We start from the raw sequence: 16,500 nt of genomic DNA on the forward strand, positions 1-16,500 counted from the left end.
TGTTAAAATAAGAGATTAATGGACTACCTTAAAGCCTACCTCAGATGAGTGATTTTTTTTCACCATTTGATGTAATCCCAACTCTGTACAGGGTTCTGGTGAGGCTGTGAAACACAAAAGTCTGCAAGTTCAGTGGTTCTCAACCATTTTCAGTCTAAGGCCCACCTGGCTTCCAGTCTAACATGCAATGACTGAGCAATATTTTGAAGTCAAAGACAGCTCTGAAAGAAATGCATCATTATTTAATTTAAACTATTTTATTTAACGTTTTTAAAGACCCACACGGAAACATGCTGTAACCCTCAAGAGGGTTATGGCCGACTTGCTAAGAAGCACTGGTCCACACGATTGTAGTAAAAATAATCGAAACATCAGTAATATATCTGCCTCCTATGGACACTGCGAGACCGGCTGAGTTCCTCCAATATTTTTGTTGTGCTTTTTTTTAAACTAGTGAGGCTGGACCTGGAGAACTGTATGGAATTCTGTTCCCCTTACTTGAGAAAGGATATCATGGCTTTGCAAGCAATGCAGATGAGGTTTGCCAGCTCATGAGGAGAGAATGTGGGACTGTACTCTTTGGAGTCAAGAAATATGAGGGGGGAAATCTTATAGAAACATAATATTATGAAAGGAATAGATAAGCTGGAAGCTGGGAGGTTGTTTCCATTGGCAGATCAGAGTAAAACCAGGAGTCATAACCTCAAGATTCAAGGGAGTAGATTTAAGACCAAGATGAACAGAATAGTGGATCTGAGGAATTCTCTGCCCAATAAAGCAATATAGGCTTCCTCATTAAATGTATTCAAGAGACAAATTGATATATTTTTGCATATTAAGGGAATTAAAGATTACAGGGAAGAGGCAAGTAAGTGCAACTGAGTCCGCAGCCAGCTCAGCCAATCCTATGGAATGGGTGAGCAGGAAAGATGGGCTGGATGGCTGGCTCCTTCTCCTGCTTCTTATATTCTTTGCTTTTTATGTTTTGAAGATGGAATAATTAAAAAGTAACAGAATCAGATAGAATGGTAACTTTTCAAAGGAAAGGTTTACAAAGAAATATTGAAGAGGGTGGGCGAGTTTGGTAGCTTTTTATCATGAGCTGGCACCGTTTTCAAGATTCTGACAAAGGTCCCAGGCCCGAAACGTTGGTTAACCTTTACTTCCGATGGATGCTGTGCGGCCTGCTGAGTTTCTCCAGCATGTCTGTGTATTGTGCTGAGGATTCCGGCAACTCGGTTCATTTACCAACCTACTCGAGTGTGCATTTTGAAAAGGTAAGAAATGCAAGATGTGCCTGTGTGTAGTGATATTTGGGAGAAACACTTCATTAAATTGGCACAGATGACCTGCTTCTGCAAATAAATGCTATTAATGGCAATGAATGATGCACTGACGGCCTCTGTTGAGAAACAGTCTCACTTCGTTACTACATGGTCCTTATTGTGTCATTTTACGTGGCCCAAGGTGGTTATATTAATCATGAATTGAGTTCATTTGCTCCACTTGATGACGGCTTTTCTTTTATTTTGCATTTATTTATTTTTGAAAGAGTACCTACTGTGGAGAAGTTAAAGGCAGCAACTCAGGTGTTGGAACAGAGAACATTACAGAACAGGCCCTTTGGCCCATCTGTTCCAATTTAACATCCTGCCTCAGTTAAACCAAAACTGCTGCTTTGCAGAAAAGACATATCCCTCCACTGGCTGCATATTTAGGACATTACTGCACAGCACAGGGCCCTCTGCTCACAAGATTGCGTTAACTGATAGCAATCTACTCAGCAAATTCAACCGTCACTACCTCACACCCATAACCCTCTTTTTTCATACATTTGCACATCTTAAGTCTTTTAGAGGTTCCTATTGAGACACTTGCCTACTTTTTGCTCACACCTTGAGGGAGGGCTCAGGCCTGAAATGTTGGAAATATATCTTCACCTCCTGTGGATGCTGAGAGACCTGCTGAGTTCATCCAGCATTTACTGTGTGTTTTAACCTGAGGGAAGTGCACCAGATATAGGGTTCTGCAGACATGCAGAACACTACAGATGCTGAAACCTGAGGCCATATATTATCTGCTAGGGGAGCTCAGTGGCTTGAACAGCATCTGTAGGAGCCAAAGAGCAGTTGATGTTTTGAGCCTAAATTCTTCATCAAGACTCATTGCATATGCAGAAAGATAACTGCTGAATGAGTTGTTCCACTCTCCCAGAGTAAATCTGCCGTCACCTGTTGAGACATTGCCTGCCGATAACCCACCCACACAGCCGGGGAGTAAAGTGTCATTATAATCCGTCGACACCAGGCGGACAGCTAAAGATTCTCCCGACGCTTTCTGAGAAAGGTTGGGGGTGACGGGGTCCAGTTGTAGCCAGGTTGTGGGGTTTGGATAGGGCCCGATGCAGAGTGGGCGATCAACGACCACGGAGAAGCCATGAAGGAGGCAAGCAGCAGCAACAGCTGGGTGATCCCAGTCTCAGAGAGTGAGAGCAGGTAGCTGGAGATTGATAGTCTGGGGGTGCAAGGAGTGGTCATCAAGGGTACCAGATGGGACAGGGCCCATATGAGGGAGAGAGGTATGGGCATGGTCATAGGTGTCTGTTCTTGAGTCCACTTGTGTATGTTCTTGTCCCTGGCTGTGGACAGAGAGAGATAGAGTGTGTGTTCTTGTGTCTGAGTGTGATCTTGTGACGATGTGGGTTTGTGCATGTGTTAGTGTCTGTGTGTATTCAGGTCTATGGGTGATGTTTGATTGTGTCTCTGTTTCCGCAGGCGCGCCTTGCGTCTGTGCGTGTGCGCTTAACGCTCGGTGTGTGTAGGGGAGTATTGGTAGGTGGGGGTGATTCTGTGCATCAAAGCTTGGTCTCCAGTCACCTTGGACCTCCTTGTCACTGTTATTTGCTCTTGAGTGTCCTCGAGGTCCTGTCATCTCCTGTTACAAGAATATGTGCACAGGCAAGTTCCATTCCTCAGCCCTAGGGTCATACGGAACTGCTGAAGACGTTGGTGGAGACCATTGTTTTACCTGCCCTGCACATTGTCTACTACCTTGATGAGAAACCTGCAGTACATCAGATGTTACTTATAGTAAAGAAGGGCCATTTTGTCCATCCCCTCTGTTGGCCCTTTGCACTCTCCCCTCTTTCTCTGCAGCCCCACAAATTATTCCCCCGTAGGTGACTCGTCAGATCTTAAATTAAAAAGCAGCAATGCCATACTTCCCCCTGACAGTGACATAACTTTGAGCAATGGCTGATGCTTGTGTTGTCGATGGTCGGTGCTGTCTGCTGGCTTTGGGAAACAGTACAGTATATACTTCTCTCATCTCTCATAATTTGTGATGAATATTCTAAATATCTCTTTGGTTAGGAGTGAATGAGTATGTTGAAATCAGTGGCATAAAAATAAAAACATTTAGACGTTTTGCCCACCAGTTTGAGCTACCCAATTAACCTACAACCCTCGGTACGTTTTGAACAGTGGAATAAAACTGGAACCCCTGGGGAAACACAGGGAGAATATTCGAACTCCTTACAGACAGTGCCGATTTGAACCTCTGTCCTGATCGCTGGCGTTGGAACAGGGTTGCACTAACCGCTACACTAACTGTTCAGCCCAAAAAAGCCTGTGCTATTTTCGATTACTGACTTGTTTCTCTGTTTAAAACTGAAAAATTTGCTTTTTCTAAGAAGGAGAGGAAAAAGTTGTTTTGTAAATTCTGAGCATCTTTCCCTTCTCTCCCTGATAGACGGGTGCACTGCTGAGTGCATATGTTCAACTGTGTCATATCAGCACAGTACTAGCAGAGAAGACCTGGATCCAGCTCTTTCCCAGGCTCTGGAAGATACTATCTGACAGGCAACAGCATGTGAGTCTTCAGACATACACACTCAATTCTTGATCGTTTTATTAATTATTTTGTGGTCTTCAAGTAAAGGTGATTGATTGAGACTTAACAGAGACCCTTTGCTTTGTGAATATAAACTCAAGGAATCTCTTAAAGAATATCGAAATGCAAAAGAGATTGCAGATGCTGGAATCTGCAGCAAAAAAATCAAGCTTCTGGAGTAACTAAATGGGTCAAGCAGCATCTGGGGATGCGGGAGGGGAGTATTTGTAGATGCTCTGAATAGCCATCCTGTCCTGATATGGGGTCTGGACCTGAAATGTTGAGAATTCCTTTCCCCCACCCCTACATATATTGCTCCCCCCCCCCCCCCACCCCCCGAGTTCCTCGTGCAGTTTGGGTTTTTTTTTAATGTAAAGAATATAATTTGGGTTTACAATCTACTGTAGCTTTCAAATTTGAAGATGCCATCCATTTCCACCACTCATGCACTCATCTTGCTCTCTTCTCCCTACCGTTCCGTCAATCCCCGCCACCCATCTGCCACTCACGCACCTACTCATCGTGTCTGTTGGAGATGCGGGAGGAAACTCGTGCAGTCACGGGAGAACATGCAAGCTCCACACAGACAGCACTGGGGTATTGTGGATGTATCTGATATCCCCACTTTTTTTTAATTTTTAAATGTTTTATTTTCACACCATAAACCACACTGACCAAGATACATACATTTTCCTTTTCAAATATATACAATGTCATTTTCTACCCCCCCCTCCTCCCATCCCACCCTCCCGACCTCCCCCCATTCATTTAATGTATAAAATCTAAGACACATTAAACCAGTCAAACAATGTTGTCATTCAATAAAAATAAACAAGAAATTCCACTGAGTCAATTCTTTTCATTTCCTTCTCCTTTCGTTAATTTAGGTGGTAGATGTCCCCGGTAGGTTTTCTCTATTGTGTTTCATGTATGGCTCCCATATTTGTTCAAATATTTCAATATTATTTCTTAAATTATATGTTATTTTTTCTAATGGAATACATTTATTCATTTCTACATACCATTGTTGTATTCTCAAATTATCTTCCAATTTCCAGGTTGACATAATACATTTTTTTGCTACGGCTAGAGCTATCTTAACAAATCTTTTTTGTGCACCATCCAAATCAAGTCCAAATTCTTTATTTTTTATGTTACTTCGGAGGAAGATCTCTGGGTTTTTTGGTATATTGTTTTCTGTAATTTTATTTAATATCTGGTTTAGATCTTCCCAAAATTTTTCAACTTTCTCACATGTCCAGATTGCATGAATTGTTGTTCCCATTTCTTTTTTACAACGAAAACATCTGTCAGATACTGTTGGGTCCCATTTATTTAACTTTTGAGGTGTAATGTATAGCCTGTGTATCCAGTTATATTGTATCATACATAACCTCGTATTTATTGTATTTCTCATCATTCCAGAGCATAACTTCTCCCATCTTTATATTTAAATCGTGTTCCCATTTTTGTTTAGTTTTACCATTTGTTTCCTCATTCTCCTTTTCTTGCAGTTTAATATACATATTTGTTATAAATCTTTTGATTGTCATTGTATCTGTAATCACATATTCAAAGTTACTTCCCTCTGGTAACCTCAAACTACTTCCTAATTTGTCCTTCAAGTAGGATCTCAATTGGTAATATGCCAACACTGTATCTTGAGTTATATTATATTTATCCTTCATTTCTTCAAAGGATAATAATCTATTTCCTGAAAAACAATTTTCTATTCTTTTGATCCCTTTTTTCTCCCATTCTCTAAAGGAAAGGTTATCTATTGTAAAAGGGAGTAACTGATTTTGCGTCATTATTAGTTTTGGTAATTGGTAATTTGTTTTATTCCTTTCTACATGAATCTTCTTCCAAATATTGAGCAGATGATGTAATACTGGAGAACTCCTACGTTGTACCAATTTTTCATCCCATTTATATAAATATGTGTTCAGGTATCTTCTCCCCTATTTTATCTAGTTCTAATCTAGTCCAATCTGGCTTTTCCCTTGTTTGATAAAAATCTGATAGGTATCTTAATTGTGCGGCTCTATAATAATTTTTAAAGTTTGGCAGTTGTAAGCCTCCTTGTTTATACCATTCTGTTAATTTATCTAGTGCTATCCTCGGTTTCCCCCCTTTCCATAAAAATTTCCTTATTATTTTCTTTAACTCCTTGAAGAATTTCTCTGTCAAGTGTATTGGCAATGCCTGAAATAGGTATAGTATCCTTGGGAAAATGTTCATTTTAATACAGTTTATCCTTCCTATTAGTGTTAGTGGTAAGTCTTTCCAATGCTCTAAATTGCCCTGTAATTTTTTCATTAGTGGATAATAATTGAGTTTATATAGATGGCCGAGATTTTTATTTATTTGTATACCTAGGTATCTTATTGCTTGCATTTGCCATCTGAATGGTGATTCCTTCTTAAATTTTGAGAAATCCGCATTATTCATTGGCATTGCTTCACTTTTATTTACGTTAATCTTGTAACCCGACACTTCTCCATATTCCTTCAATTTCTTATATAATTCTTTTATTGATAGTTCTGGTTCTGTTAAGTATACTATAACATCGTCTGCAAATAAACTGATTTTATATTCCTTGTCTTTTATTTTTATCCCTTTTATATTATTTTCTGTTCTTATCAATTCTGCTAGTGGTTCGATAGCTAACGCGAACAATAAGGGTGATAGTGGGCATCCCTGCCTTGTTGATCTGCTTAAATTAAATTGCTTTGATATATATCCATTTACTGTCATTTTCGCCAATGGCCCCTTATATAAAGCTTTAATCCAATTAATATACTTCTCTGGTAAACTGAATTTTTGCAATACTTTGAATAAATAATTCCATTCTACTCTGTCAAAGTCCTTCTCTGCGTCTAAAGCAACTGCTACTGTTGGTGCTTTACTCCCTTCTACTGCATGAATTAAGTTAATAAATTTACAAATATTGTCTGTTGTGCGTCTTTTTTTGATAAATCCAGTTTGGTCTAGATTTACCATTTTAGGTACATAATCTGCTAATCTGTTTGCTAATAGTTTAGCTATTATCTTATAATCTGTGTTAAGGAATGATATTGGTCTATATGACGCTGGTGCGAGTGGATCTTTCCCTTGCTTTGGTATTACAGTAATTATTGCTGTTTTACATGAATCTGGTAAGCTTTGTGTTTTGTCAATCTGGTTGATTACTTCCAGGAGGGGAGGAATTAATAAATCTTTAAATGTTTTATAGAATTCTATTGGGAATCCATCCTCTCCTGGTGTTGTATTATTTGGTAGTTTTTTTATTATCTCTTGTATTTCTACTATTTCAAATGGTTCTGTTAATTTATTTTGTTCCTCTATTTGTAATTTTGGCAGTTCAATTTTAGTTAAAAATTCATCTATTTTGCTTTCTTTCCCTTCATTTTCAGTTTGGTATAATTGTTCATAGAATTCTCTAAAGTTTTCATTAATCTCCGTTGGATTATATGTGATTTGTTTGTCTTTTTTCCTTGATGCCAATACCATTTTCTTAGCTTGTTCTGTCTTAAGCTGCCATGCTAGAATTTTGTGCGTTTTTTCCCCTAGTTCATAATATTTCTGTTTTGTCTTCATTATGTTCTTCTCCACCTTGTATATTTGTAGTGTTTCATATTTTATTTTTTTATCTGCCAATTCTCTTCTTTTAGTTGTGTCTTCCTTCATTGCTAATTCTTTTTCTATATTTACTATTTCCCTTTCCAACTGCTCTGTTTCCTGATTGTAGTCCTTCTTCATCTTGGTTACATAACTTATTATTTGCCCTCTGATGAACGCTTTCATTGCATCCCATAGTATAAATTTATCTTTCACTGATTCCGTATTTATTTCAAAGTACATTTTAATTTGTCTTTCAATGAATTCTCTAAAATCCTGCCTTTTGAGTAGCATGGAGTTTAATCTCCATCTATACATTCTTGGAGGGATGTCCTCTAACTTTATTGTCAATATTAAGGGTGAATGGTCCGATAATATTCTAGCTTTATATTCTATTTTTCTTACTCTATCTTGCATACGAGCTGATAACAGAAATAGGTCTATTCTTGAGTATGTTTTATGTCTACCCGAATAATATGAATATTCCTTTTCCTTTGGGTGCTGTTTCCTCCATATATCCAAAAGTTGCATTTCTTCCATCGATTTAATTATAAATTTGGTTACTTTGTTCTTTCTGTTAATTTTTTTCCCAGTTTTATCCATATTTGAATCCAAATTAAGGTTGAAATCCCCTCCTATTAATATGTTCCCTTGCATATCTGCTATCTTCAAAAAAATATCTTGCATAAACTTTTGATCTTCTTCGTTAGGTGAATATACATTGAGTAGATTCCAAAACTCCGAATATATCTTACATTTTAACATTGCATATCTCCCTGCTGGATCTATTATTTCCTCTTCTATTTTAATTGGTATATTTTTACTGATTAATATAGCTACTCCTCTTGCTTTTGAATTATACGATGCTGCTGTTACATGTCCTAGTGCTCCAATTCAGTTATATGTGTTTCTTGCACAAATGCTATATCAATTTTTTCTTTTTTCAGTAAATTTAGCAGTTTCTTCCTTTTGATTTGGTTATGTATTCCGTTAATATTTAAAGTCATATAGTTCAACGTAGCCATTTCATACTTTGTTTATCTTCCTTTTCCGTTTCTCCATCATCACCTTTCCTTCTTATCCATTTCTGCTTCCTTGTTTTGAACACTTTATAAGACAACATTTCTAAAACATCAAACATTTTCCTTATTCTCCTATTTAAAACTTCTTTAACCCCATTCTCCCCTCCCCCTCCTGAGTTGCCCTTTATCCCTTGCCGGGCAACCACATCTCCCCTCTCCATTTGGATTTGCGAATTCACTCACAAGCGTCAACTGATTTTGCAGTGACCGTAACTCCTCCCCACCCAGCCCCCCTGGAAAAGATTTCAATTTTCATATATAACAAAGGTCACTCTTTTAATTCCCTCCTTATTCCCTCTATTCCCTTTCATTCCTTTATTAATTCTTATCTGTACTCTATATATTTTCCTCTAAATACGGATACACTCATGTATACACATATTATACATACACATATATATACCCATATACACACATACATATAGTTCGTGGTCATTTTTACTCTCATTACATGTCTTCATCTCTCTGCTTGTTTTGTAGTTGTTCTGCAAATTTTTGTGCTTCCTCTGGATCCGAGAATAGTCTGTTTTGTTGCCCTGGAATAACTATTTTAAGTACCGGTGGGTACTTTAACATAAATTTATATCCTTTTTTCCATGAGATCGTTTTTGCTGTATTGAACTCCTTCCTCTTCTTCAGGAGTTCAAAACTTATGTCTGGATAGAAAAAAATTTGTATTCCAGTGGCTTTTTGTCTTCTCTTATTTTCTTCATTGCTTTCTCCAATATATTTTCTCTTGTTGTATATCTTAAAAATTTTACTAAAATGGACCTTGGTTTTTGCTGCGGTTGTGGTTTCGGGGCTAATGTTCTATGTGCCCTCTCTATTTCCATTTCTTCCTGTAATTCTGGTCTTCCCAGGACCCTGGGGATCCAATCTTTTATAAATTCTCTCATATTCTTGCCTTATTCATCTTCCTTAAGGCCCACTATCTTTATATTATTTCTTCTATTATAGTTTTCTATTATATCTACTGAACTAACAGCTCATGTGCCTCTTTAACTTTTTTATTAGATTCTTCTAATTTCTCTTTTAAGTCCTCTACTTCCATTTCTACGATTATTTCTACATTATCCACTCTTTTTCCTACCTCTGATATGAGCATTTCTGTTTTATTCATTTTTTCTTCTGCATTCTTAATTCTTTTTATCTCATTAAATTCTTGTCATTGCCATTCTTTCACTGATTCCATATATTCTTTAAAAAAAGATACATCCATTGTCTTGCCTTTCTCTTCTTCTTCCACTTCTTTCTGTTCTTCTTCTTCCTCTGGGTTGACCATCTGTTGTTTCCTTGTTTTCTTTTTACCCTCTTCTTTCCTGTTCTCGTTATTGTCTGTGTTCTGCACCTGTTGCTGTGCTGCAGGTGTCTCTCTCAGCTGTGGAGATCGACTCCGCAGCTGTTCCCCCCTCCCGTTAGTGTGTTTCTTTTCATGTGCATGGGCGGTTGCGCACTTTTACTCGGCTCTGCGAGCCATTTTTGTAGTCCCGTGTCCGGGACTTCCACTGACCTGAGGGAGCGGGCTTCTCTCTCCGCGGCGGGCCTCTTCGGACAGGTAAGGCCTTCACCTTCTTCTTCCGACGTTCTTTCATCTTCTTTTCTTCCCGTTATTTTCGACTTTTCTCTCTCCGCTGCCATTTTCTTCTCACCTTTATTTTTACTTTGTTTTAATTTTTACTCTTGTACCTTTGTGTTTTGTGGGGTTTTTTTCAACTTTTCCAGAGAGGGCTGGAATTCCCTGACCGGCCACTACTCCATCACGTGACTCTTCTAGTATCTCCACTTAAGAAAATACACATGATAGAGCAGCCATTCTTACCCCCCGGGAGCCACAACACATCTAAGGGAAGCCACGGACTGAAATCGTAGAACAGTACAGCACAGTACAGGCCCTTGATGTTGTCCTATATATTCCTACCAAAAAAAACCAAATCCCTTCCTACCTCATAACACTCTAATTTTTTTTTTCATCCATGTATAAAATGTGCTGTAATTTCTACATGGCCAAACCAAAATGCATACCAGTAACCTTTAATTAAATCTGGAATGTACACTTTAATCGCATGAATTGTTTGATTACAAATTTAAAGCTGTGGAGCACAGGGACAAATCATGTCCCAAACATTATGGAGGGCCCTGTACAAATATGATTTAATATCTTTTTTTGAGTTACAAGTGTCAACATATAAAAACTGCTCCTGTTGGAAATACTTAGCAGGTCATTCTATTCAATGTGAATCCTTAGCTCTGTTTCTCTCCCCAGGTGGGGCCCTGACCAGCATTTTCTGTTTTAATTCTAGATTTCTAGCATCTGCAGTTCACTCATAAGCATCACACCTCTTTTCTTGTCTCAGGCCCTGGCAGGGGAGATAAGCCCTTTCTTGTGTAGTGGAAGCCACCAAGTGCAGAGGGACTGCCAACCAAGTGCCCTCAACTGTTTTGTTGAAGCCATGTCTCACTGCGTCCCCCACATCTCCATCAGACCCTGCGTGCTCAAGTACCTGGGCAAGACTCACAACCTCTGGTTGCGGTCAACACTCATGCTGGAACATCAGGCTTTCGAAAAGGGCTTGAGCCTTCAGATTAAACCCCGTCAAACATCGGAGTTCTACGAGCAGGAAAGCATCACTCCACCTCCACAGGTAAGCTTCCCCTTTTAGTCTGCATGACAAACTTGTATTTGTAGCATTCCTGTTGCATAATGTATGCTATGTAGGAGAAAATGCCAGAAAATAATGTGGTACTGCACTGCAACGGAGATATTAAGGCAGGTGGCTTAACTAACAAGCGGGGATTTAATGGAAAGGAAAGCAAAGAGGAGCCAAGAATTTTAATTTAATTTAATTTAGACAGAGAGCATGATAATAGGTCCATCCAGGCCACAAGCCTGTGCCGCCCAGTTGACCTACACCCACCAGTATGTTTGAACTGTCGGAGGAAACTCACGTAGTCATGGGGAGAACGTACAAACTCCTTTCAGACAGCACAGGATTGGAACCCCCATCACTGGCGCTGTAAGAGCATTGCACCATCCAATAAGGAACAGGAAAGTAATCCAGCAGGAGTGGCAGACCAGGCCAGAAAAAGCTTTTAACAACATGGAGAAAGGAGAAGGTTAGCAAAAGTAAATCAGGTTCCTTCCAGACTGAGTTTGGAGGAAGTGTAATGGTGGATAATTCATTTAATTTTGACAGTACACCACGGTAACAAGCCCTTCTGGTCATGAATCCGTTCCACCCAAATGCACCAATGAGCTTACCAACCCCGTACAGGTTTGGAACATGGGAGGAAACCGGAACACCTGGAGGAAACCCTCATCAATGTACAAACTCCCTACAGTCAGCACTGGATTCGAACCTGGGTCACTGGCACTAACCATGTCGTCCACAAGAAAATGCCAGAGATATGAAACAAATATTTTGTGTCTCCTAAAATGGTGGAGGACAACTGTTCCAGAGTGAATGAGAACCTATTAGAAATCAATATAATTTTTTAAAAAATATGAAATTAATAGAACCAGAAGCTGGTGATTTTTCCCAAGATCTGATATGGCATCCAAATTTTGAAAGGATGGGCTATGCAAATAGTACTTCATGGGTTGTCCTCTTTCATAATTAAAAAAAACTTATTACAGAAATAACAATAGGCAGGGTGTTGAGAACAGTCAGCATGGATTTATAAAAGGAAAAATGTGTGACAAGTTTGTTTGTTTTTTGAGATTGTTCATTGATATAGAATAGATGAGGGGGAAGCAGTGGATGTTCTGAATACTATATTGACCACAATGAAGTCCTACTTGCAAGTTGGCTGATGTTTATTCACAAGATAGGGGCAAGGAATAGTGAGGTGTCCTTTTACAGAGAATCTTGGAGTGCCCAGTGATTTGTCCGATTACTTACCACTGGTGATGTGGGCTGAGCAGTCAAGTTGACACACAAGGAATAAAGGAGAACACAGTCTAATGCTCAACCATAAGATCTCAGAAGATCCACCAGTTGCTGATCTCTTGTTTGACTTATCAGCACATGAGTTGTAAATGTAAAGAACAGACAACCGTTGATGGGGAAACATTGAGAGACTCAGCAGGTTCGGCGACATCTCAGGAGTGAAATGGTTAGTCAACCTGTCGGATTTGAATCTTTTTCACTGACAGCCTCCACTGCTTCATTGGGCAGAGAATTCCACACCCTCACTACTTTCTGGGAGAAACAATACCTCCTCATCTCTGTGTTAAATCCACTCCCCTGAATCTTGAGGCTATGTCCCCAAAATTCTTGTCTCACTTGCCAGTGGAAACAGCTTTCCTGCTTCTATCTTGTATATTCCTTCCATAATTTTATATGTTTATATTAGATCACCTTTCATTCTTCTGAATTGCACTGTATAGTCTTAGGCACATGATCTTTCCTCATCGGCTAAATCCATCTCTGGAGTCAACCTGGTCAAACACATAGACTCTCAAGTCATAGCCATCCTGCCCCAACCTACTCCACTGTTGTCAATTCTCTGGTGTTTCATACATGTTTAAATACCTTCAATAATCCAACCTCTGATGTGGAAAATCCCAGATTCGTCATCTGCTTTCATATGGACAAAGTGGAAGGATCTGCAGGTCTTTGCTGGAATTTCCAGATGGTACAATCAGCTCAACCACAGTGGGTAGTGGTGGAAACAGACACAACAGGAGCATTTAAGAGGCCTCTAGATCACGGGTCTACAAAGTGGTTGATATTGACCCCTTGGGGTCGGTAGATAGGACTATCCAAGGGGTCGATAAATGCCTGGGGGTCGAAAGGCAGTAGATAAACGCCAGGAGGGAGGAGTCGTTTGAACTTTTGTGGTTGAAAGCAGGGGCGTATCTATCTAAAATAGCGCCTATTGCGGGGGGGGGGGGGGGCCAACCTCTCACGAGACCTAGTCTTGGTGGCCGCCATGTTGTATTTGGCTTCGGCCTTTTAATAAGTTGAGAACAAGGGAGTGTGGACAGAGAAGAGAAGAAAGAGATGTGTGATCTTTGTATGTCGGGGGGGTGGATGGGATGCCATGCCTGGGGTTCAATGAGGGATCAAGGATTCCATGAAGGGGTCGATGGCCTAAAATGTTTGAGGGTCCCTGCTCTTGGCAGATATGTGATTATGCAGGGAATGGAGGAATATGGATCATGTGCAGGCAGCAGAGATTTAGTTTAATTTGACAATGCCTCCATCACACATGTAGTAGGCTGAATGGCCTCTCCCTGTGCTGTACTAAGTTTCTTATTCCAAAACCTTGGAGCAGCAGATTGTATCATGAAGCATCGACCATTGTTTTTCTCCTACTGATGCTGCTCGTTGAGTTCCTCCAGCCTCTTGTGTGCCTCCAGTATTCCAAAACTTTACTTTGCCAGTCAGTATTTCTCAGTGTGAGCTGCTTGGCACTTGGGCTCAGTGATTCATGAGTGCATTGCTCTTTATAATTATTCCACAGAGCAAGGGAAATCATTGACTCTCATTTCATTTGCAGGAGATTCTGGATTCGCTGGCGGAACTGTACTCGTTACTACAAGAGGAGGATATGTGGGCTGGCCTCTGGCAGAAGCGATGCAAGTTCCCAGAGACTGCAACAGCTATAGCCTATGAGCAGCATGGCTTCTTTGAGCTGGTACTTCTGTTAAACTCTTCCAAGAGTCATGAGGATTCAATCTGCATCAAGCACTTCAAATGATGTGTTTGCTTTCATTTCACAGTGAATGCTTTCTCAGTTCCATTTCATGCATATTAATTACTTTTTTTTAAAAACCAGTTAACTTTAGTCAAGTTTAATGTCATCTGATTGTACAAGTACAACACGACAAAACACCGTTCTCCAGCCCAAAGTGCATTAATTTGACAATGTGTCCAGCACACACATTGTGGACCAATGGGGCTCTTTCTGTTCTGAACTAAGCCTCCTTTTCCAAAACCTTGGAGCAAGTTGCAATTAGGATTGTACGGTTGCCACAGAAATGTGCAGTCACAACCAAAGAGAAATAAGGCAGACACGCATGTTTTACCATTGCTGAGTGATAAAATTTGGATTCCATCATCTAATTTTCCCTCCAACATTCTTGTCTGCAGGGTGCATCTTTCCTCAGCTGGCACCTTGAGGTGATGTCCCTAAGAACATCGCCTCAGGATTTGGGAGGGGTAGATTTAGGACAGAGCTGAGGAGGGACTGATTCTCCCAGTGAGTAGTGAACCTGTGGAATTCTCTACCCAAGGAAGCGGTCAAGGCCGCCTCAATGAATGTATTTAAGACAAAGTTAGAAAGGTTTTTTTTTTTGCACAGTGGAAAAAATTAAGGGTTACGGAGCAGTATTAGATCATTCGGCCCATCGTCTGCCATTCAAATCATGGCTGCTATATTTTTACTCTCATTTTACCCCCATTTTACTGCCTTCTCTCCATAACCTTTGATGACTTTACCAATCAAGAACTTATCAACCTCTGCTTTAAATCCACCCAATGACCTGGCCTCCAGAGCCATCTGTTACAATAACTTCCACAGATCAATCACCCTCTGGCTGAAGAAATTTCTCCTTGTCTCTGTTCTAACAGATATCCTTTTATTCCGAGCCCTCTGGTTCCAGATTCTCCCACGTTGTCCATTTTCATTGTTGCCTTTCAGCCATTTTTCTTGTGTAACCAGCGATGTTTCTCTACATCTTGAAAGGCGCAGGAAACCTATGAGAAGGCCATGGACAAAGCAAGAAAAGAGAATGAAAGAAATAATGCATCTCCTGCCATATTCCCAGAATACCAGCTGTGGGAAGACCACTGGAATCGGTAGGTATCGCTGTCATTCCCTGTCCATGTACTGCAGTGCTTGGTCATTATAGAGTTGCTTCTTACCTGAAACATGCCAACCTGCCCTGGTCTCACCATATTGATGTTATGACCAGTAGAGCACACCGGGGTTGTTCTTTCTGAGAAGCCTGAGGAAATTTGGCCTCTCGCCAACTTTTTAACAGATGTACCAAACGTGATATCCCTTCCAGATGCATCGCAGCTTGGGACGAGGACAGTTCTGGCCAAGAAACTGCAGAGAGTTGTAAATGCAGCTCTCACCACCACGCAGACCGACCTCTCCTCCAACAACACCGTCTTTAATTCTCGCTGTCTTGAGAGAGCTCAATATTAATGGACTCATCCCACCCAAGTCACACTCTCTTCTCCTCCCTTCACCAGGCAGAAGATACCTGTACTTCAGAACACGAACCTCCAGATTCAATGAGGGTTCCTTTTTCTGCTCTTATCGGACTCTTGAATGGATCTCACACTGACAAACGATTATGCCCTTACATTCCTTAGTAACAATTCTTTTCTCTATACTTGCACGATGTTTTTGTATTTTCTCCATTTAATGCAGTATTGGGTTTCTGTTACACTACTCGCTCCACTTATCTAGAACATAAAACATTACAGCACAATACAGGCCCTTTATAAACCTACTCAAAAAAACTAAGCCTTGCCTACCTCATAAATATTCTATTTTTCTTTCCTACATGTGCTTATCTAAGGGCTTTTAAATGTCCCTATTGTACCAGCCTTCACGACCATCCCTAGTAAAGCATTCCAGGCCCCCACTACTCTTTGTATATATAAAAAAAACTTACCCTGATCTCCCTCCTAAACTATCCTCCCTACATTTTGCATAGATGTCCTCTGGTGTTTGGTACTCTCGCCCTGGGGCAAAATGTGCTGGCTGTCCTCCCTATCTATGCCTCTCTTAATCTTATAGTCCCTGTATCATCCTTCTTTGCTCCAAAGAGAAATATTTCTTTGTCTATTTATTTGTTATGATTGCAACATCTTTTGTATGAGTTGGATTACCTGGATTGCACACAAAAGAAGTTTCTTACTGTATTTTAGTATACATGACATGTAAA

General features: G+C 40.0%; 1 protein-coding gene across 4 annotated transcripts in view; it reads left to right on the forward strand.

The window, feature by feature from the left end:
• The window catches only part of trrap (transformation/transcription domain-associated protein), a 228,147-nt gene that overhangs the window by 138,220 nt on the left and 73,427 nt on the right, over positions 1 to 16,500 (forward strand). For all 4 annotated transcript variants that reach the window (XM_069906478.1, XM_069906479.1, XM_069906482.1 and 1 more), the window contains 4 exons: positions 3,751 to 3,870; positions 10,949 to 11,236; positions 14,097 to 14,234; positions 15,285 to 15,397. In XM_069906478.1, the coding sequence (XP_069762579.1) occupies positions 3,751 to 3,870; positions 10,949 to 11,236; positions 14,097 to 14,234; positions 15,285 to 15,397 (659 nt within the window). The remainder of the gene's footprint in view (positions 1 to 3,750; positions 3,871 to 10,948; positions 11,237 to 14,096; positions 14,235 to 15,284; positions 15,398 to 16,500) is intronic.

The sequence above is a fragment of the Narcine bancroftii genome, chromosome 12 (genome assembly GCF_036971445.1).
Source record: "Narcine bancroftii isolate sNarBan1 chromosome 12, sNarBan1.hap1, whole genome shotgun sequence".
Taxonomy (NCBI): Eukaryota; Metazoa; Chordata; class Chondrichthyes; order Torpediniformes; family Narcinidae; genus Narcine; species Narcine bancroftii.